Below are 22190 nucleotides of genomic sequence, written 5' to 3'. Positions count from 1 at the left end.
TGTTGAGCTGTCTTGTACTTTACACACTTGCGTCTTACCAGTTAAGGGTGTTCTGTGGAGACTGATGTACAGCTGCAGACACTGTTCAGAACCTTCACAGCACACACTGAACAATTCTCTCCTGTGAAACTATCTACATCTGTTCTCTGCTTTCGTCTAGCACAATTAAGTGTAAGATTTAAGTACAAAGCTTGGAAAACCATGCATGGCACTAGTAAGGGGTGTCCAACAGAGTTCAGTTTGTCACATGTAATTTATAGAATATAAGACAAGGGTGTGTACAAGTGGTGGGATTTTATTTCAAAGCTGGTATACTCCATGTGCATGAGTCACAAATGAGGTGTCCCTTTAGGACTTATTTTTCTGTAATACTTCTGTATGGTTCACGTACAAAAATATTTACAAAGTACAAATCAAATGTTTTCAGGGTATCAAATGACTTATTTACAGTTAAGTACAGCATCTCAACAAAAATACAGATGAAACGCTTCACTGGGTAAAAGGGCATAGAAATGCAGGCAAATCAGATATTCAGGGTGGCATTGTAGTTACATTTCTATATGCAACATTCAGAAAGATACCCCCTAGACTAGACAGCCCTCTTCAACAAGAATTGACTTGAGCTAGGATTTTCACAACTTCTCATTAAAGGTTAAATCTGAGCGGTGCCTAGCGCTGACGGACCTTTGTCAACAAGAAAATAAGACCGTTAGTCTGACAGTTCGGGATTGCTGTGGCAACATTCGACGTAAACAAGCAGGCAACGCTTATGTACTGGTAACTTCCAAAATAAAGGAACCTCAAGTGTTTTATAGGGCCACCCAAATGGTGTCAATGTGCCTGGGCATAGATTCTACAAGAGTGGACCTGGTGACAGACACGCACACCCGCTGAGACCCCTCTTTCAAAATCACTAGGTATTTAAATTGCCTAATTAACTCAAACCTGAGGCGTATACTACGTGCCTGGTTTGAGGAGTTAACGAGGTAACTTTCAACTCGGGATAACCAGAAGTGGCTCATCTTTTAGCCAGGTACTTTATGCTGCAATGAATGACTCAGAACTAACTCCACTAATACTTCAAGTGTCTGAGCCTCAAGTTTAGGACCAATGAAATAGATTCCCTCCCTCACAAACATTGCGTCAGCACCTTTATATTTCATGAATGCCAGGCGTCCCCAAATGTTTGGCCCCAAAAAAATATATAATCATTTATTTCATGAAATTTCTAGTGAACGAATATGTTAAAAGCAAACACAATTATCACAACATAGGTTGTAATCTGGCTTGGCTTCCTCAGTGAATTTACCCACGCACGCTACTGCACGGCTAACACGGAACCCAAACCGGATGCGCGCCTGCGCCATCGTGCATAAATGTATTTTGTCCCCCTACACCAAACGCGATCACGACACACAGGTTAAAATATCAAAACACTCTGAACCAATTACATAAAATTTGGGGACAGGTCAAAAGCATTAAACATTTATGGCAATTTAGCTTGCTAGCTAATTTGTCCTATTTAGCTAGCTAATTTATCCTGGGCTATAAACATTGAGTTGTTATTTTACCTGAAATGCACAAGGTCCACTCCTCCAACAATTAATCCACACAAAACGGTCAACTGAATCGTTTCTAGTCATCTCTCCTCCTAGGCTTTTTTTGACTTTATATTGCAATTGGCAACGTTCATAAATTAGGTGCATTAACGGCACTGACCTCGTTCGCCTTCCAGTCACGTGGGTATAACCAATTAGATGGTACGTGGGTACCTGCTTCTATAAACCAATCAGGAGAGAGGAGATGGGAGAGGCAGGACTTGCAGCGCGATCTGCGTCACAAATAGAACTGACTTCTATTTTAGCCCATGGCAACGCAGATGCTCGTGAGCAGTGTGGGTGCAATAATTGAATAATATAGATTTCTACATTTATTTTGCGACGCAAGCATTGTAGTCAGCCTGTGAGCTGGAATGTGAAGCAAACTGAAGCTAGCTGCCCCCTTTCAATATACTTTGAATCCCTAAGTTACTTAAGGTTTCCTTTATTTTGGCAGTTACATTTGAAATGGCACTATTCCCACTACTTATGGCCAGGACACAGTTTTGTTTCATGATAGAAACAGTGAAATATATACATATATATAGTAATAAAAAGGGATGGCAAATTAATTCCAAACTAACTGAACATGGTTTACATCTGATTGAATGGGAAGAAAAACTGAGACATCACATTTCCTCATCAACATCCCTTAAAATCAGCAATTGACTGGACTGGTTCAAGTAAAATAAACCCAGTCCCTCTTAAGAAATGAAAACAAAAATCTCCATTTGCAGGAGCAGCAGGTAGACTGTACTCCCTTAGAATTCCAGAACCTCAGGCTCAGCGCAGTAGAGGAGCTCTAGCTTTGGGTATGGAGTGACTGAAGGGACAGAAAGCACACAATTACACCCAGGAAGAGAGAAATGGGACATATAGATCATACACCTCAAAATGCTCAATAACACTACATTGGCTTCTATTCATTAGACCCTAGGGGTAAACAAAAATGTGCCAGATTTGACTATGCATGCAGTCTTTCCATTATAATAGTAATAAAGGACTAAATGAAAAGGGGAAGAGGTTGACTGGAGACATTTTGCACACTAACAATAGCATAGAACAGAGCAGTGAGACGAGGATAGAAAAAGGAAATAGATACCATAGTCTCGTAAAGCGCATTGATTGTAAAGAACATCGAGTTTTCCGTCCTCTGGACACAGTGCGTCTGTTAAGAGGGAAATTACAAAGAAGAAAACAAGGGAAAGGAAAGGGACATGTGATACCCCTTGTAGAACAATGATTCATGTCAGCAGAATCCCAAACAGCTTATGACAGGATGCCAGTGTCTGAAAGCAAGGAGACCGTGTGAGCAGTAAAGTCCAGAGAAGCTATAGCCAGTCATACTTCTGGATCAGCCATTCTAATAGAACATGCACGGAGCCATAGGGAGTGTGAAGCGCTGCAGAGAGTATTCCAAGTGTTTGAGCTGGAGCGTTGAGAGCTTGAAAGTTTTTGGAAGGTCATGTGAAATGCAAAGGCTCAGTTAAGCAGACCTTGGTATGTGGAGGACCAACAGAGTAGGAGAGAATGAGGTTGAGCCCAGAGAAAGAGATTGAGGAGAGGCTAGGTGGGCTTGCCTTCTGAGGGGCCTGCAGCATGTTTAGGTTGGGCAGGTTGCCTGTGCTGCCTGCGTTGGTGGCTGTGTCTCTATGGCAGCCACTGGACTCACAGCACACAGGCTCTCTGTCGCTGGCCACTACATGCATGCTGCCTAGAGACCTGGCTAGTCTGGAGCTGCACAGGGAGCTGGCGGAGAGGAGGGAACGGGTTATTGGAACCATGAATGGCTATGGCTGGTTCTGTCCAGTTTACTTTACACACGTGTCAACTCTTTTCTGTATGACTGAGTAAACAAAGAGTTGCAACGCAAGCCATTTAATATGAATATACAGCTAGTAAATATGAGAAATAGTGCCCGAGCCAAAACTTAAGTTACACACACCCAATATTAACTTTCACATAAATCATGCACTGCTGTCAATGAAAGTAGTAGTTCAAATTCTCTAGGACGGCTCATTGGAGACATTGCCACTAACCTGCCCCCCACACTGTTGGCAGGCAGCGAGGTTCTGGTTCTCTTCCTATTGTCTGAGGCATCAGGCCCACTAGACTGCAGGAGAATCCTGAAGCAGACACACAACTCACACTTTAATGGTGATGCTCAACGTCCTCAACGGGCATGTATATAAAAAGTGAGTGTGTGAGACATTCAGGATGTGTTTAAGTACCTTAAAGACTGTGATGAGGACCTGGTGTGAATCTTGTTCTCTTCTTGTCTGTAAATAAACACAAACACACACAATATTTCAACACCAACAGCAAGCGAGGGGGAAAGACAGGAGGAGATGCCAAGACTGAAGGTGGGAGGGACAGAGCAAACAGGCAGCAACTGCAGAATATTACAGAATTCTAAAATCATTGATCCATGTACATGTAATTATTGTTGTAATGCAATGGACCCTCATTCATTAACCTAAGGCTCTGAGAGGTTCAAATTAGTTATCCCCAACTTTAAAAGTTTGACGCAAAGCGAGTGGAATGTGAGGCAATAATAGCATTGTTGTTTGCTCAGGTTCTGGAGACCTGAGAGGTAAAAATATTAGCTAGTTGATTTATTAGGGCACTTAATTATTAATTTGATAAATATCTCCTTTGATAAATTAATTGAAGTGCAACATTTAGTGTTGTGTGTAAGGGATTTGCATTGGCTTTGCAGCGAAGGGAACCATTGTTCCAAAACAGAGATTCAAGGAGTGAAATGTAAAGGCTATGGTTATTACTTGTCGTACTTAAAGTTAAACCTCAGGACAACCATTGTCAGCCAAGGAGGACACAGCGTTAAAAATAACAGACCATCGAAACGTGATTCCTGCCCTCCTCATTTTCAAAAACATAAACTTCCTTTGCAGCCAGGGGGTGACAAACGTGTAGCCGGTTTAGAAGTGTAAAGTTAGGTGAGGATGGTGGGCGGGAGACAGGGCCAGGCACATAAACTGGTGTTGAGGAGGGGGTAAATAAAGGAAGGGATACACTTACAGCATTCTGAGTTAGACTCCGGAAGGGGGAAGGGTTTGGGGGACAGACTGGCAGGAGAGCTCAGTGAAATCCTAACCCGTCTATACAGAAATGCAGGATGGAAGAAGGGAAGCCATACACAATCCACCACAGGGCAAGGCTACACAGGGACGAGAGCAGCATGGCTACCAACCATCTAAGAGGGGGAAAACATCCAACAAACAGAACAGAAACAAAAACATGACAGAGAGAAAGGAAGGATAGACAGAGAGAATCTCACTTTTTCTCCTCCCCACGGACTGGGTCAGGCACAGCCAACAGAAACGCCCCGTCATGAGTCCTACACATCCACTAGCCTGGGTGACATACCCTTTCTACTAAAGCCATCTGGTTGTCTTGCTTGACAAAAGTAAGAAAGTGGTATTATTACATGCTGAAACTGTTAGGCACCCAGGCTACATATTCACTAGCAGAACCAGGCTAACAAGTAAAACCTTTTCACATTACACCACAGCAGAATGGTGCCTGCAAGGTTTTCACTAACTACTCAAGTCTCACCTAAATTCTGGCATTGATTTTACACAACTTGTTTTCCACAGCATGCTAAAAGTGTTTCCCAAACGGTGGACTGGGCCTTTGACCCTATGCAGTGATAATAGCACCTTTCAGAGTCTACCATCTTCTATAATTGCAGAGGTATAGGCCTAAGAGTGGGTTAAAAATGGGGAAACATGAAAGCTTGCTTCTAGTTTTCTGTAAGACTGAATTCAAAGACACAATGCATATATAGGCCTAGTCATAGCTTCATACACACACACACACACACACACACACACACACACACACACAGTTGAAGTCGGAAGTTTACATACACCGTAGCCAAATATATTTAAAAACTCAGTTTTTCACAATTCCTGACATTTAATCCTAGTAAAAATTCCCTGTCTTAGGTCAGTCAGGATCACCACCTATTTTAAGAATGTGAAATGTCAGAATAATAGTAGAGAGAATGATTTATTTCAGCTTTTATTTCTTTCATCACATTCCCAGTGGGTCAGAAGTTTACTAGTTTTTGGTAGCATTGCCTTTACATTGTTTAACTTGGGTCAAACATTTCAGGTAGCCTTCCACAATAAGTTGGGTGAATTTTGGCCCATTCCTCCTGACAGAGCTGGTGTAACTGAGTCAGGTTTGTGGGCCTCCTTGCTCGCATATGCTTTTTCAGTTCTGCCCACAAATTTTCTATAGGATTGAGGTCAGGGCTTTGTGATGGCCACTCCAATACCTTGACTTAGTTCTCCTTAAGCCATTTTGCCATAACTTTGGAAGTATGCCTGGGGTCATTGTCCATTTGGAAGACCCATTTGTGACCAAGCTTTAACTTCCTGACTGATCTCTTGAGATGTTGCTTCAATATATCCACATCATTGTCCTTGCTCATGATGCCATCTATTTTGTGAAGAGCACCAGTCCCTCCTGCAGCAAAGCACCCCCACAACATCACGGTTGGGATGGTGTTCTTCAGCTTGCAAGCCTCCCCCCTTTTCCTCCAAACATAACGATGGTCATTATGGCCAAACAGTTCCATTTTTGTTTCAGCAAACCAGAGGACATTTCTCCAAAAAGTACGATCTTTGTCCCCATGTGCAGTTGAAAACCATGGTCTGGCTTTTTTAATGGCAGTATTGGAGTAGTGGCTTCTCCATTGATGAGTGGCCTTTCAGGTTGTCGATATAGGACTCGTTTTACTGTGGATATAGATACTTTTGTACCTGTTTCCTCCAGCATCTACACAAGGTCATTTGCTGTTGTTCTGGGATTGATTTGCACTTTTCGCACCAAAGTACGTTCATCTCTAGGAGACAGAACGCGTCTCCTTCCCGAGCGGTATGATGGCTGCGTGGTCCCATGGCGTTTATACTTGCGTACTATTGTTTGTACAGATGAACGTGGTACCTTCAGGCGTTTGGAAATTGCTCCCAAGGATGAACCAGACTTGTGGAGGTCTATATTTTATTTTCCTGAGGTCTTGGCTGATTTCTTTGGATTTTCCCATGATGCAAGCAAAGAGGCACTGAGTTTGAAGGAAGGCCTTGAAATACAGCCACAGGTACACCTCCAATTAACTCAAATGATGTCAATTACAAATCAGAAGCTTCTAAAGACATGACATCATTTTCTGGAATTTCTCAAGCTGTTTAAAAGCACAGTCACCTTAGTGTATGTAAACTTCTGACCCACTGGAATTGTGACACAGTGCATTGTAAGTGAAATAATCTGTCTGTAAACAATTGTTGGAAAAATTACTTGTGCCCTGCACAAAGTAGATGTCCTAACCGACTTGCCAAAACTATACTTTGTTAACAAGAAATTTGTGGAGTGGTTGAAAAACAAGTTAACGACTCCAACCTAAGTGTATGTAAACTTCTGACTTCAACTGTATATAGGCCTAGTCAACTGAAGAAAAGCTGCATAATATATATATTATGTGTATATATATTATGCAGCTTACATACAATTAGGTTGGAGTTGTTAACTTGTTTTTCAACCACTCTACAAATTTCTTATAGTTTTGGCAAGTCGGTTAAGGCATCTACTTTGTGCATGGCACAAGTAATTTTTCCAACAATTGTTTACAGACAGATTATTTCACTTACAATTCACTGTGTCACATTTCCAGTGGGTCAGATGTTTACATACACTAAGTTGACTGTACATACACACACACAGCAAAAAAGAGAAATGTCCCTTGTTCAGGACCCTGTCTTTCAAAGATATTTGGATTTTTACAAATTAACTTCACAGATCTTCATTGTAAAGGGTTTAAACACTGTTTACCATGTTCAATGAACCATAAACAATTAATGAACATGCACCTGTGGAACGTTCGTTAAGACATTAACAGCTTACAGACGGTAGGCAATTAAGGTCACAGTTATGAAAACTTAGGACACTAGAGGCCTTTCTACTGACTGAAAAACACCAAAAGAAAGATGCCCAGGGTCCCTACTCATCTGCGTGAACGTGCCTTAGGCATGCTGCAGGGAGGCATGAGGACTGCAGATGTGGCCAGGGCAATAAATTGCAATGTCCGTACTGTGAGAGGCCTAAGACTGCGCTGATCATCCTCACAGCGGCAGACCACGTGTAACAACACCTGCACAGATCGGTCCATCCGAACATCACACCTATCGTCAATGGAATGAGTGTTACACCGAGGCCTGTACTCCGGAGCAGGATCGATTTGGAGGTGGAGAGTCTGTCATAGTGTGGGGCGGTGTGTCACAGCATCATCGGACTGAGCTTGTTGTCATTGCAGACAATCTCAATGCTGTGCTTTACAGGGATGACATCCTCCGCCCTCATGTGGTACCCTTTCTGCAGGCTCATCCTGACATGACCCTCCAGCATGACAATGCCACCAGCCATACTGCTCTTTCTGTGAGTGATTTCCTACAAGATAGAAATGTCAGCCCTGCTCTCAATCCCATTGAGCACGTCTGGGACCTGTTTGATCGGAGAGTGAGGGCTAGGGCCATTTCCCCCAGAAATGTCTGGAAACTTGCAGGTGCCTTGGTGGTAGAGAGGGGTAACATCTCACAGCAAAACTGGCAGATCTGGTACAGTCCATGAGGAGGAGATGCACCAGATATGGTTACTTTTGATTTTTACCCCCCCCCCCCTTTGTTCAGGGACACATTATTCAATTTCTGTTAGTCACATTTCTGTGAAACTTGTTCAGTTTATGTCTCAGTTGTTGAATCTTGTTATGTTCATACAAATATTTACACATGTTACGTTTGCTGAAAATAAACGCAGTTGGCAGTGAGGACGTTTCTTTTTTTGCTGAGATATATATATAGGCCTACACACCTGAAGAATGGCTTCACAATGTGTGTGTGAATACAAATCACCTAAAAAAAATATATTAAAGTAATAAATAAAAATCTGCCAAATGTTGTCCCACAGAGAACACCAAGGGCATGTCACAATCACATGTAGGCTACTCTCATAAGTCTGTAAAGGTGCCTGTGGCAGATAGTGGTCAATTAATGATATAAATTGAGACTTACTGGCAATAAGAGCAATATAATTCCAAAGACAAGAGTACAAGGGACAGAAGTAGCCTATGGTGCTCAAACCTTTACTACCACAAGAGTCCGAGGGATTCTTCCAAGACAGATGTGAGCTTGGTTCAATAGAGGACTTTTAAGCAGGAGGAAGCAAGGCTTGAACAGTACACAGGCAGTACCCAGTCACAAACACAATGGAAAAAATATACATTTGCAGCATTTTATATTCAACCCGGCCCAACACTTAATACATATTACAAACATACAATACAGAGGCCATGCATGTCAAAGGTTAAATCATGCTTTTAGTCGTGCATTGGTAAAAAAAAACAGATCACACGTGCCCACAGTCAATGTTGCATTGTGCATTTTAGTCCCTTTCACAGAGGGGGAAAAAAATAAAAATAAATAGGTAGCTAGATTATGATTCAGTTTATTAGGAGTTTAAGGTTTGGCCTGCGATTCACAGCATCTCAGAGCATATTGGTGTATCCATGATGGAGAAACCACATTCTGTCTCACATCAATAGTACAAGTAGTCCTACAGTGGATTCTCACCCTTGCTAGCCTGTGCAGATCAAAGCAGCACGTGCCAGAACAGGTGACCAAAATCATGAATCACATTATGCATCCATCCACTGCCTATCTTATCTTACTGCGGTCACCCAAAAGCCACACATCCATTGGCATGGCACAATTTATACAGGAAGAGGAAGCTAGTCAGACAGGAAGTGACATGCACTTACCTCCATTATACAAAACCTCACTTCCTCTCTCTCTGTGTTTTTCCCCCCTCTGTCTCTCTGCTACATTTTAAAATGCAGACACTCCAGACAGCACTCTGGCCACACGATGCCTAAGAGGCTCCAGCAATGTACTACCGCTTGCCTGCCACGGGATAACAAAACCCACAGCCATAGGTGTACACAGTTGCCGGCAAACTGTCCATGTTGGCACCAAATGTTCCACAACAATAACATTCTCTTTTGGATTCTCATTGGATGTGCCAACATGGGACCCTTTAAAATAGCAAATATGGCACTCATTAAAATAGTAAAGTATGCCTAGCCCATGTGGGCTAGGCATACTTTACTAGGCATACTTTGAATGACTACTTTCAGTCATTCAACACAGCCAGTATAATCAACAATCAATTCGTGTTAGGATCCTGAGTGGCAGCTATATGATATGGTTCTGAGGCAGTCAGTGGAAAATAAGCCATGATTACTAGACCAAATACATGGCACAAACAGAACAATCTGACTGTTATATTAAGGTAATTAAAGCTGTAAAACGAAGCTAAACTCCATTCAACCCAAACCTGTATAGAAACCCATAGTAGATGGGTATAATGGGCCAGCTATCTTGAGGCAAAAATCCAATACCTGTCACCCAAGAATGCACGGTGGGGGATGAAATGACCTGAAAAAAGGACACCCTACAACAATATCAACGGTTCTCAAGTCATAATCCAGATGAAACCTCAACTTCCTCTAATCATCAAAATGACTTGGATTAACTGACTACACAGGCTGCTCCTACCCCCCCCCCCCCCCCCCCCCCCGAAACAAGTCAGTGTGATGCATGGTGGGAGTTGTAGGCAGATCGGAGACTTACGAAAGGGAACCTGTGGTTGTTCTCGCCTGCCTCTTGCTCTTCAGGGCTCGCAGTTTATCACCCTGGGTGATGCCATTCCTCTCCTCATCGTCACTATACTGAGGAAGATAGAAGAGGGAGACAAACATTCAAAGAATGTAAAAAAAAGAAAAGGAGATGAATACAGTTGCTTACCATTCCCTCCCTTCTTTATGTGAAGGTATATTCAATTGCTGCATATCAAATTCTCACCAGTTCTGCCTCTTCCTTTTTGGACATCCTGCTTTTGTTGCTGCCGTTGATAGTGATGTCATCAACCCCCGACAGGATTCTGGTGACGGCCAGCTTGCCGTTCTCCTGCTCGTTCATCTTCTCCCGGAAAACATCTCCCTCCGACCACAAGCTGATCTGCTTACTGCAGCATCGTGAGAAAAAACAGCAATCAAGTTGTACATCTCCCTACAAACAAATTGGTTACTGATCAACAATTGACACTCAACTCAATCAAAGAGCTCCCAGAACTGAAACACTTGAGTTGAATCTGGCACGTTAGTGCTGGGTTGGAACAAAAGCATGCCTGTGGCTCCCCAGGACTAGAGCTGGTGACCACTGATCTATACAGTAAAATCAGTCACAACAATGGATTGAATCTAGATAAAAATCAGACACATACTCTTCCACAAAGTTTTGTTGTGGTCCGATGACTGATCCTGGCCGGCAGATCCTCATCCAGGCAATGGCCTCAGACGCAGTCAGGCGGTAGTGCTTCATCATGTAACAGCCTATCAGAGTGCCTGTTCGACCCAGACCCGCTGAAAAATGTCGGCATTGGTTAAATACATAGTTATTGATCAGACTTTTGGTGCAAATCTTTCCCATTCGTTTGGGACAGAGGCCTACACATTTTTTGGGAAATATGGCCTCCACTCAACTCCAGCTGGTATAAAAGGATAACATAATGAGGTCTTGTACCTTTGCAGTGAACAGCGATAGCTCCATCTGCATTCTCACAGATGTTGAGGAACTTTCTGACGATGGCGTCATTTGGCGTGCTTCCGTCCACGAAGAAGAGGTCGTGGTGCTCGAAGCCCATGTCAGTGAAGCGCTTGGCATCGTACATCTTCTTGTTGAGACGGACGATGGCTGTGATGTTGTGTTTCCTGAAATAAGGAAAGTAGGCCTCGGGGGCATGGAGAGGGTAACCTGGAGAGAGAACAAGGGTTTTGTGGAAAGATGTAATTGAAAAAAAAATACATACAAAAAAATATGTACACCTGAAGTAACATATTTGTGCACAGATGTGTAGCTGAAGTGTACGCACAGTGTATACTTGTAAAACAAACAATTATTTGATTACGGTCTGTGACTGAAATATTGCATGTTATTCGATATCCACTTTGCAAGTATAGGCTTCTACACAGTATAAGGGAGGTCATTTCCCAGTCATTCTCAGTAGGGAAAATATCCCAATTTGGCAGCATGTCCTTACATCTCAGATTGCAGAAAGCTAATGTGGAGGGTTTCATATACCGTTCTCTATTTTGCTTTTTGGATGAGGGCCGCTGAACGCTAGGAACTTCCCAGGAATAATCCAGTTGAAATCTCCATTTTCTGCTCTCTGCAAAAAAGAGATGTGGACAGAATTATGAATCACTTATTGATGTTTACTCAACTTGCATTCTGAAGTATGATAATGAAAACTTACCTCATAATGCTCGTATTCCTCCACATCAAACTGGGAGAAATCAAGCCAGCCAAACTGCAGAGCCTGAAGAGAAACTTAATGGAAGTTAAGAGTTCCATGCTCCAAATAAAATAACTTAATATTTCTTAAATGTCATAACTGTGCAGCTGCAAGTTAACTTGTTAGTCTAACATCAGACTGACTGAAGCAGTGTACCTTGTATATGGCGCGCAGGCAGTCTAGAATGTTCAGATTGTACATACAAGTTCCAAAAGAGGCATCTCTGTTTAAAGCAAACCAGAAACAATCCAAATCAACTCCATCTTTTTAAAGCATTCATACCACATTTATAAGTAGAGATGCACGATATATCAGTGAACATATCGGAATCGGATGATATTAGCTAAAAATTCCAACATCGGTATTGGCCAATGTCTACTTTAACACCCTGATGTGCAAAACCGATGTCAAAGCTGACGTGCATACCTATGTAACGTACATACATGACGTAATGACGCCACGGAAAATTATGCGCTACACGTGCAACACAGCATTCACAACCTAGCCCACAATGTCTGCTGTGTGGATCGAGCAGTCATTTGAAAGAGTAACACAATTTCGACGAGACAACTCAAAGACGAAATCCATTAAAAGCCAAGATAATGGATTTCATTGCCTTTGACAATCAACCATTCTCTGTCGTGGGTGATGTTGGCTTTCACCGACTGGTCAAGCACCGGTACACACTACCAAGTGCTCTATTTTTCAGATGTTGCCCTACTGGAGTTAACACAGTAATAGCGTCACTGCTATTAGCTTCACGACATGCATACTATGGAACACCGTTTGGGTCTTTGCGTGTCAAAAAAGATACAGCAGCACTGTCAAAGCTGTACAAAAAAGTCTGCAAACAAGCAAACACCGGACACAAACCATGTGTTTACAATACCGCGTTGGTAATAAAGTATAACTTGTTCGACCGCAACTTCTGGGGTAGCTCGCTTTAGCTTGGTACCTAGTTAGCACAAATACAACCAACCTGAAAACAATGACCAGTAGAACCTGCAGTCATTTTCATTATTCTTAGCAATGATTTAGGAATCGTTGTGAGTAAGTATTAGCTAGGTTGCCACTTGTTGTTCACCTATTGAAATTGAACTTCAGTTCATTAAAATTAATATGTAGCCAGCTACTTAACTCTGTTGCCCAAAGATAACGTTATAAGCAGCCAGCTAGCTTCATCGGGCTAGTGAGGCTTGACCGCACCAGGCTATGTGTTGTGCCTAATCCTTATTGTGGATATTTTGCGGATTTGCGGTTTGCTTTCAAAATAAAAGTATGTGATTGACAGTAATGCAAATTATTACATATAGTAGAACTATGCCCTACTTTTATTTTGAAGGCTAACCGCAAAGGCCACAATTTATATATTTTTCCCCCTTTATTTAACCAGGTAGGCCAGTTGAGAACAAGTTCTCATTTACAACTGCGACCTGGCCAAGACAAAGCAAAGCAGTGTGACACAAACAACAACAGAGTTACACATGGGATAAACAAACAGTCAATAACACAACAGAAAAAAAGTATATATACAGTTTGTGCAAATGGCACGAGGTAAGGCAATAAATAGGCAATAAATAGGCCATGGTAGCGAAGTAATTACAATTTTGCTAATTTACACTGGAGTGATAGATGTGCAAGTAGAAATACTGGTGTGCAAAAAAGTAAATAAAAACAATATGGGGATGAGGTAGGTAGATTGGATGGGCTATTTACAGATGGGCTGTGTACAGCTGCAGCGATCGGTTAGCTGCTCAGATAGCTGATGTTTAAAGTTGGTGAGGGAGATAAAAGTCTCCAACTTCAGCGATTTTTGCAATTCATTCCATTCATTGGCAGCAGAGAACTGGAAGGAAAGGTAGCCAAAGCAGGTGTGGGCTTTGGGGATGACCAGTGAGATATACCTGCTGGAGCGCGTGCTATGGGTGGATGCTGTTATCGTGACCAGTGAGCTGAGATAAGGCGGAGCTTACCTGGCAAAGACTTATAGATGACCTGGAGCCAGTGGGTCTGGCGATGAATATGTAGCAAGGGCCAGCAGACAAGAGCATATAGGTCGCAGTGGTGGGTGGTATATGGGACTTTGGTGACAAAACGGATGTCACCGTGATAGACTGCGTCCAGTTTGCTGAGTAGAGTGTTGGAGGCTAATTTGTAAATGACGTCGCCGAAGTTGAGGATCGGTAGGATAGTCCGTTTTAAGAAGGTATGTTTGGCGGCGTGAGTGAAGGAGGCTTTGTTGCGAAATAGGAAGCCGATTCTAGATTTAATATTGGATTGGATTAGCTACTATTGTGGCTAATCCTTATTGTGGCTACCTTCACATAGATGGGTCCGACCACCATTAATCAAATAAGAACTGTCTTATAAATTAGGGTTATTTTAGATGACACCTAGCTATATAGTTAGCTAGCTAACTATAGCTACTGAAACAGATTGTCGTTTTGCTATGTTTTTGGCGAAGAACATTATTTGCATCCATAAGCAAGCTGGCTTTTTTTTTTGAATGACCAGCACTGGAGACAACTTTACCAGCATATGTATTGATGAATCGTTGTGACATATGAAATACGAGTGATTGATTACACTATGTGTAATAACTACATAAAAAATGTATGAACACGTTAAATTATTATGTGACGGGCAGTTATATTCAGGTCCTGATTGGTCAACAAGCTTATTTGACACGTCAAATAGTGTTAAATAGTATATTTTTTGACATGTAAAGACCCAAACAGCGTTCCATAGCAAAGACCCAAACAGCGTTCCATAGAAATCCTGGTTGAAAATGAAACGACTGAACAAATGAACAATGAAACAGCACAGCAAGTAAGTGAAAGAAATAGGTTTTGATTATGGTTTACTGGTAATGGGAACATACGTAAATGCCAACAAAATAACTTTTTGGTCAGTGTGGTGTGTATAACCTTTATTTAACTAGGCAAGTCAGTTAAGAACAAACTCTTATTTACAATGACGGACTACCCTGGTCAAAACCGGACCACGCTGGGCCAATTGCGCTCTGCCCTATGGGACTCCCAATCACGGCCGGATGTGATACAGCCTGGATTTGAACCAGTGACTGTAGTGATGCCTCTTGCACTGAGATGCAGTGCCTTAAACCGGTGGTCCATGTGTGATTTTTAACTATTTAACTGTACTAGAATGCTTAAAAGGCCAATAAAATTGTAAATATCGGTTATCGGTATCGTTTTTTTGGCAAGGAAAATATCGGATATCGGCCCAAAAAAGTAATATCGGTGCATCACTATTTATAAGGTAGAAATACATATCAAATTACGGCTCCACACAGCATGATAAAAACTTAATGACATTGATCAATTGTCATAGACACTACTTTCTAACATGTGCTCTTGAGAAGTTCCTCACTCTGTGAAGTTCTCCTTCAGTGTGTGTGTGTGTGTACCTGAAGGACAGGTAGGTAGAGTTCCTGGACACCAGTAGACTGTAGGCTTCCTCTGGCGTCTTCTGCAAATGCATCACCTTCAAACAAACAGGCCAGTATTATGGAGAAACTACTAATGGATAGCAACATTTTAAAAGAAGATACACAAGCACTTTTAGTGTACATGTAATATATCATGACTCAGGGCTATCAATGGGTATGACTTCTCTGCTGAGTGAGAAATACTTACTGCATATGAACCAATAAGATAGGCAGCATTGGCTTGTTTCTTATTATCTCCACAGGTATAGAAGACTATCTTCTTCTTTGCTAGTGTGAATGACTGCTCCAGATGTGGTGAAACGAAAACAAAATAACTATGTTAGCCAGGGTTACAATTCTGCACATCACTACACACATCACTATCACTACTTGGCCTGGACATCTAAAACCCTGCCAACATTCTCTTCAGAATATACAAGCATTAACCCCTTCTCTGATTAGTGTGACATAACTTCTATTTGGTTAGGCTGAGAGAACTGTTGACTATTAACTGTCAGTTCTCTGTCAGCGTGTGTGTCGAGGTTGAGTTTCTTTACCTTGAGCTTTTTAGTGAGTTTGCAACAAAAGCGATAGAACATGGCCAGGTTGAGCGGGCCAAAGTCTGCATAGAAGCTGAGAGAGAGAGAGAACAAGGCACAGACAGGTTAGGTTGACTGTTAAAGGCAAGTTTCATTAGAGACTATTCAGAAAAGTCAAACATTGAGAACGTTACAGATAGAAAAATAGTTATTTTTTGCATGACCACCTATTCTCTTTGACAATACCTTATCTACATTATATATTCATATGTGAGTGTTCTGTAATGTTGCACCGGTCTTTTAACCAACGGATTTAATCAATTAATCCACTACCCAAAACTAAGCCCCAGATGAAGACCTATGGGTGGAGACATTTATTGTGACAATAACCATATTTCACCATGTGAACTTCACTCTTAGCTGATGAACATTCATACACCACACCTTCTATCAGACAGTGTTCTAAACTTTTTATAGTGAAGTTTTATTAAGAGCTCATAAAAACAATACAGTATGCCTACTATTAGTGGGACCAAGGTAAAATACAATTAAAATTGACAACATGAACTCCCTTTCATGATTGAAAAATATTTTTTTTAAAATAATTTTATGTAACCTTTTCATCAGGGAGCCATACTGAGACCAAGGTCTCTTTTATAGATGACCTCCAAATTACAGAACACAGACACATCAAAAATATTAATATATAATGCATCTGAAATGGCTTATAAAACTGACTGAGCAGATACCAAAACAATATACTAGTGAACTGCAAATGGCACAGTCTTTTGGATATGGTCTACAAACATCCTGTAATATAAAGTACCCACTTCTCATATGACAGCTCTTCGTCTATGCAGAAGAAATGTCTGTCAGCTGTGCTTTTAATCTTCTGCTGCAGTATGGCGAAATACAGTTGATCTTGAGAAAAAAAAAATATACAACAAGAAAGGGGGTTTAAAAAGCTTTGCTTGGCATATGGACAGTCAAACAAACATACAACGTAGCTACGACTGAATGCATGTTGATTGGGACAATGTATGGACACAACAAATGTAACACATCCTACACGTCACACGTGTCAGTTTGAATTTGAATTTCCCCCGGAAATGCCTCGACGGACTAATGTCTGCAATCTGCAGGTTTTGTTTGCTTTCAGAACTTCAGCACTTACCTTTGACGATTTCAATGCTTTTACTTGTGACATTGTCCTCGGTCATTCTGATAGCAACTTGAGCCAACAATAAGTTACCAAATCAAGTTCAACGGCAATTGCTTGCCGTCTTTACTTTATAGACGCACCTAAATAATAACTTAAACGTCTGTCATAGGTACAGACCAGCACAATCACATACACACTCAGTAGGTTAAACAAAATATATTTTATATATCCCGTGAAATTAAAACGCTCCACTGAAGCGAACTGCATGTGGTATAGACTACCACTCAGAAACCATAGAAAGTTTTTTTTTTTTAATAGCCTAGCATAATGCTTTGCTGGGCAATGTGTCTGCCGTCCGTCTCAGTTAACGAAATCTCTCAATATATACTGATATGACAAATAAAACGTGAACTGATTTAGCGACGAAAAAATAAATGCCCGCATAGGAGAGGTGCTACGTACTCTGCTCAAACCGAGTTATGAAGGAAACTCATAAACGCCCCCCTCTGCAACAATGTAACGCTCTCGCGTAACGTTATTGGTTCAAGGAAACGGTAAACGCTACACAGTTGCATGGTTGGCAGGCCAATCATCCTACATTCTAGCTTGAGGATTTTTAAAGTTCACTTGAGATTCTAATTGGAACGCTGCCCAAGCCGTTGCTAGGAGATTAGTTTCGCTTGGCCAATAGAAATATATTTCCTACTTTTACGGAACACTTCCAACGTAGTCCTCAAGTGAGGAATGGGTACGTTAGATCAAGCGATGTGTTGAATTGATTGCAACAATTTGTCTTACCAAGCTATAACAAAACAATAATGTTTGGTTGGTTATACAGGACTGTAGCCTATCATGCAGGAGGTAGCCTAACAAATAGCCTACAATTGACGTATAGTTTCTGTGTGCAAGAAACTCAATAAAAAATAACAAGTGAGACAACTTCATTTAGTGCTGCTCGATTTATAAAAACAGCCTAATTATCAGCCTTTTGATTCAGATTTATTTTAGCCTATTCTCATTTCGGGGTCATAAAGGTTTCTGCATTTTTCTGATGCTCATGGTCAATATAGAAATAGGCCTAGACGAAAATGAATAAATTGGGGTATATGTGATCTGACTGCAGCATTGGTCACTGCATTTACGCAGCAGCATAAAAATGCATCCAAATGTAGATTAGGAATAGTCACAAGAGGAATATAGCCTGCGTCATAGAAGCTCTAAATTAGTTGTTTTTCATTCAGGCTGTCATGTCTGACATGCCATCAAAAGGAGGACAACGTAGTGTCCCAACGATAATATGTAGTCAATACTGTACTTCAATGCGTTAGCGATTTGGAACCGATGGTGTCGCCATTTTAGGTCAAAACAGCTGCAGGAAAATCAATTGTAGGTCTAACAGTCAGCCACATCTTAATATCTGCATTCAGACACCGCAAGGCCAGGTAGCCTATTGTATTTGCACAAAGCTTGCTCTAAACAGAGTAAGTAGCCTACGACGGGATCCATTCCCCCAATCTCTTACCTGATATTATACTAATGTAAATATCTGACTTTGGCTCCGCCTCCTCTCTTTGAGCTGCAAAACGCTTTTTCCTTGACTCGGGTCGCCTCTTCTCGCTTTTGCGCTTCATTCTCGCTTTTAAGCATGCACTGCCAGCATCTCCAAATCGCGCAATAAGATATCCTGTCTGCAGTGGGGTTGTCCTAGTTTACGGTGCTTTATTTGATGCTCTCTTTTGCTCTTTAGCTACGGTGTCATCCGAAACAGTTGTTCGTTCTCCCTCAATTTTTCCTCTGGTGACGTCTGTGAACGGGGCCAGTTTCTAAATCCCACTTCTGTGACGTAAGAGGTTGCCAGCCCCTCACTAGTCACTAGTGCTACACAATGAAGTTGGGCTACTATAAAAAAACAAAAATACACATAAAGGTTGGCATAGCCTAAATAGAATAGGCTGATACGTTATTACAATGTAATAACAATATTTTATTGAGAAGGTTATTTAATGGTGTTTTAGAGAATGATGTAGAATTAATGTGTAGAGGACTTGATGTCTGATGGGGTGATATATAGCCTAAGCCTATTGGTCAGCCATTGAATTATGACAATTATGACTAAGATGCAGCAGTGAAAAAGAAAGTATTTTTTATGTACATGATTATAATCAGACAATTAAGTATGCATCTCCAACACAGTGTCAAGCCAGGGTGGCTGACTGTTTTTTGTATTCAAAACAACATTTTTACTATTGACATGAGATTCATGTTTTTCATCATGGCACAAAAACAAAGCAGGATACACAAGTGGGCTACACAACAATGATCTTTGGCTTATCACTGAGGTCCAGTGTGTGTTGTACTCCGGACAGCTGTAGCAACCAGTTGATGGGCATGTGGTCCAGCCGGTTCATATCAAAATGGGCAAAATGGACCTCAGAGCCTGGGCAGAACGACAGATTTGCACACTAATAGACAGATCTTCACAACATATGCCATATTGGATACTGACCAAACTCAATTTTAGACAAATGTAAAAATTGAAAGGGATATACCACTGTGCATAAAACCTATAGAATAGCCCAAGATTTGAATCACATGTACTACAGTAGGCTATTTGTAAGCTATAGCTAATACTATCAACAACACTGTAATAGCACAATGCAGTTACCTGGGCCAACGATTATGGCTCCACCCTGCTGTCGAGGATCTCCCTGGAAGTCAAATATAGGGCTGGTCATGGCCCTCCACATGCTCTTCATATGGCCCACCAGCATACCTGACTTCACATGAGGGCTAGGTTTGGCTAGACAGACAGACATTATTTTACATTTAATTTTATTACAGCTTTTATGTAGAGTAGACTATTGCTATTTCAGGAATACAACAAAAGACAGAATTAATGTCTCACCTGATTCCACAGACATCTCTCCTCTCCTCATCCCCAGTCTTTTGTATATGCATCTCTCTGGGTCGACGTATATGTCATGAGTGTAGCCAGTCAGTGAGCAGAATGACTACATCACACAGAGAAAACACACGTCAGACACTGCACAACAACACAACAAACAAGACACTTACAAGTATTATTGACATTGACATAATTGCCGAATGACACATTGAATATGCCTACCTCAATATGATGATGAGAGGATTGTCCAATAACAACCAGTCTAAGACCAGCTTCCTGCATTGAATATATGAAAACATTCATCAAGTTAGACATAACAAGTTATAGCCTATATTGTTGGCTATGTCACATTTGTCACTGAAATCAAATCCAAGTTTATTGGTTACGTTCAGAGATGTTATCGCATGTGCAGCGAAATTATTGTTTTTCTAGCTCCAACAGTGAAGTAATAGGCCTAATACCTAGCAATAAAAAACAATATGCACATAATCCAAAAAGTAAAAAGAAAGAAATGAAGAAATGTCAGAACGTGAAATGTCAGAGTAGGGAATAGTGGGTAAACAGTATGTAGACATTATTAAAGTATCTAGTATCTAAATTATAGTTCATCTAATACTGCAAATGTTTTTCAATAAAGACAGTTATAGACTGAAGAAAGTAACAATTGGAAACTTGTCCCTATTAGAAAAAACAACTCTTCACCACTCACCTTTAGAATTTCCGCTGGTATTCTGCTCAAATCATCCACATATTCTTTGCAGGTGTGGCACAAGAAATTCTGTCGAAATACAGAGTTTCTTTAGGAATTTGAAGCGTGTCTGCTGTTATTCGTTCTAATAGTCTCCCTCTCTTTGAACAGTAAACACCTGTGCATGTCGTGTACTCAAAATCTGTCTAGTCTGACTGCGCTGAACAGTACGCTAGCTAGGCTACTTTGTTGCCTGCGCAGTGCTGCCAGAAGCATGTTGCTTTTTCAACTATTAGATCAATATATACGGTTTAAAAACCTAGCCCCAACGCCACAAATACTTCTGAGTGTAGGCTATGCAGGATAGTCTAAATGTTTTGTCAAGTGTAAAGTGAATATACCGTAAAATAGCCTAATATTTCCTACCCGAACAAAAATAACGACTGATTTCCTGTCTTGGTATAACTCTTTGAAGAAAGTTGAGACTCCATGTCGGTCATAAATCAAACAGTCCTCTACATCCTCAAGACGAACATTTACGGGTGGTCTCTTGATCTCTGGATGATCCTTCGTTATTTGTTGCGTTATAGGTGGATCTGTCGCCATCGCAGCAGTTCATGGTAGCTTCATTTTTCCAAGGCCGCCCTGCCCATGCTATTTTGGGACTTGCCGTTGAAGCGTTATCTGGCTTCAGTTCAGGAGTAGGCTACTGAACACTATTCACGCCCATGTTCGTGTGCAGTCTTGCCTCGAATGTCTCTTATTTGCCCGTAAGCTAGACTTTCACCACACACGTTCATTTTATAGCCCACTTTTAACAAAGCAGGCATATGGACCAATTTGGGCAACCTGAAAGGCTAAAAGAATAGGCCTACCTGTGTCGCTCTGTGTGTAATTTCTAGCATAAAGAAGGAGAGAAAACAGCTGTGACGGGGGTTTCATCCTATGACCGTTGCGTGCAAAGTCTAGGAGAGATTCTCATTTAGGCACACCAGCAGCTCGAAGTTGGTCGCGCGTCAGCCATACTACATTTGGACGTTTAATTATACATTCAAAATGACATTCAAAAATGCATTGGTTATGTTAGCAAAGAACATAACCAAGAACACATGTTTAAGAAAAAAAATAATATTTAATACAAACGTCACAGGGGTCTTATACTGTATACTGTACATACAATTATATATATATATCATATCAGCTTGTATGTATCAAAGGCAGCACTGCGTTTCAGGGCATGTTTGTTTTGAACAAATCTTAATGATTGCAAAAAAATATAAAGCTCTCTTATCAATAATAAGATAGTCTTCAAATGTCTACTATGAAATTTAAATAATTTACATCTTAGAATAAATCAAATTTGACATCATTGTCTGTGAAATTGGCAAAATTCATATTCTTTGAAAATACCAGAAACAG

The 22190-nt window shown here is 41.1% G+C and overlaps 2 protein-coding genes across 6 annotated transcripts; both read right to left on the bottom strand.

Moving 5' to 3' along the window:
• Nucleotides 1-279: 279 nt before the first annotated feature.
• On the bottom strand, nt 280-18996 carry LOC110536343 (dual specificity protein phosphatase CDC14C). 5 transcript variants are annotated; one of them, XM_036936247.1, is made up of 17 exons: nt 18701-18995; nt 16847-16937; nt 16035-16110; nt 15686-15778; nt 15457-15533; nt 12186-12252; nt 11991-12053; nt 11816-11903; nt 11258-11488; nt 10959-11097; nt 10538-10700; nt 10307-10404; nt 3830-3877; nt 3638-3724; nt 3179-3347; nt 2701-2766; nt 280-2421 (listed from the first exon to the last, which is right to left on the bottom strand). In XM_036936247.1, the coding sequence occupies exons 1-17, from the start codon at nt 18807-18809 to the stop codon at nt 2401-2403; spliced, it is 1686 nt and encodes a 561-aa protein (XP_036792142.1). In that variant the 5' UTR covers nt 18810-18995; the 3' UTR covers nt 280-2400. The 5 variants fall into 5 exon arrangements, 4 of the variants coding, with proteins under 4 accessions (XP_036792142.1, XP_036792143.1, XP_036792145.1 ...); XM_036936248.1 differs by lacking the exon at nt 18701-18995 and adding an exon at nt 17191-17674; XM_036936250.1 differs by lacking the exon at nt 3179-3347.
• Nucleotides 18997-19305: 309 nt separating this feature from the next.
• prxl2c (peroxiredoxin like 2C) lies at nt 19306-21407 on the bottom strand. Its single transcript, NM_001165155.2, is given in 6 exon segments — nt 19306-19615; nt 19844-19978; nt 20084-20189; nt 20306-20359; nt 20793-20861; nt 21198-21407. Coding segments are annotated over 6 exon segments (675 nt in total). The 5' UTR covers nt 21378-21407; the 3' UTR covers nt 19306-19484.
• Nucleotides 21408-22190: the final 783 nt, after the last annotated feature.

The sequence above is a fragment of the Oncorhynchus mykiss genome, chromosome 11, assembly GCF_013265735.2.
Source record: "Oncorhynchus mykiss isolate Arlee chromosome 11, USDA_OmykA_1.1, whole genome shotgun sequence".
NCBI lineage: Eukaryota > Metazoa > Chordata > Actinopteri > Salmoniformes > Salmonidae > Oncorhynchus > Oncorhynchus mykiss.
Note: the sequence above shows the minus strand (reverse complement) of the source record. Positions and strands in the feature narration are given on the sequence as shown.

What these genes read in the sequence shown, in the direction of transcription:
- LOC110536343 (XM_036936247.1), bottom strand. Translation starts at nt 18,809, where the DNA reads ATGAAGCGCAAAAGCGAGAAGAGGCGACCCGAGTCAAGGAAAAAGCGT. An exon ending in GCCTGCGCGCCATATACAAG is followed by an intron (nt 12,054 to 12,185) that starts GTACACTGCTTC and finishes GTTTCTCTTCAG; the next exon opens with GCTCTGCAGTTTGGCTGGCT. An exon ending in TGCTGCAGGCCCCTCAGAAG is followed by an intron (nt 2,767 to 3,178) that starts GCAAGCCCACCT and finishes CCCTCTTAACAG; the next exon opens with ACGCACTGTGTCCAGAGGAC.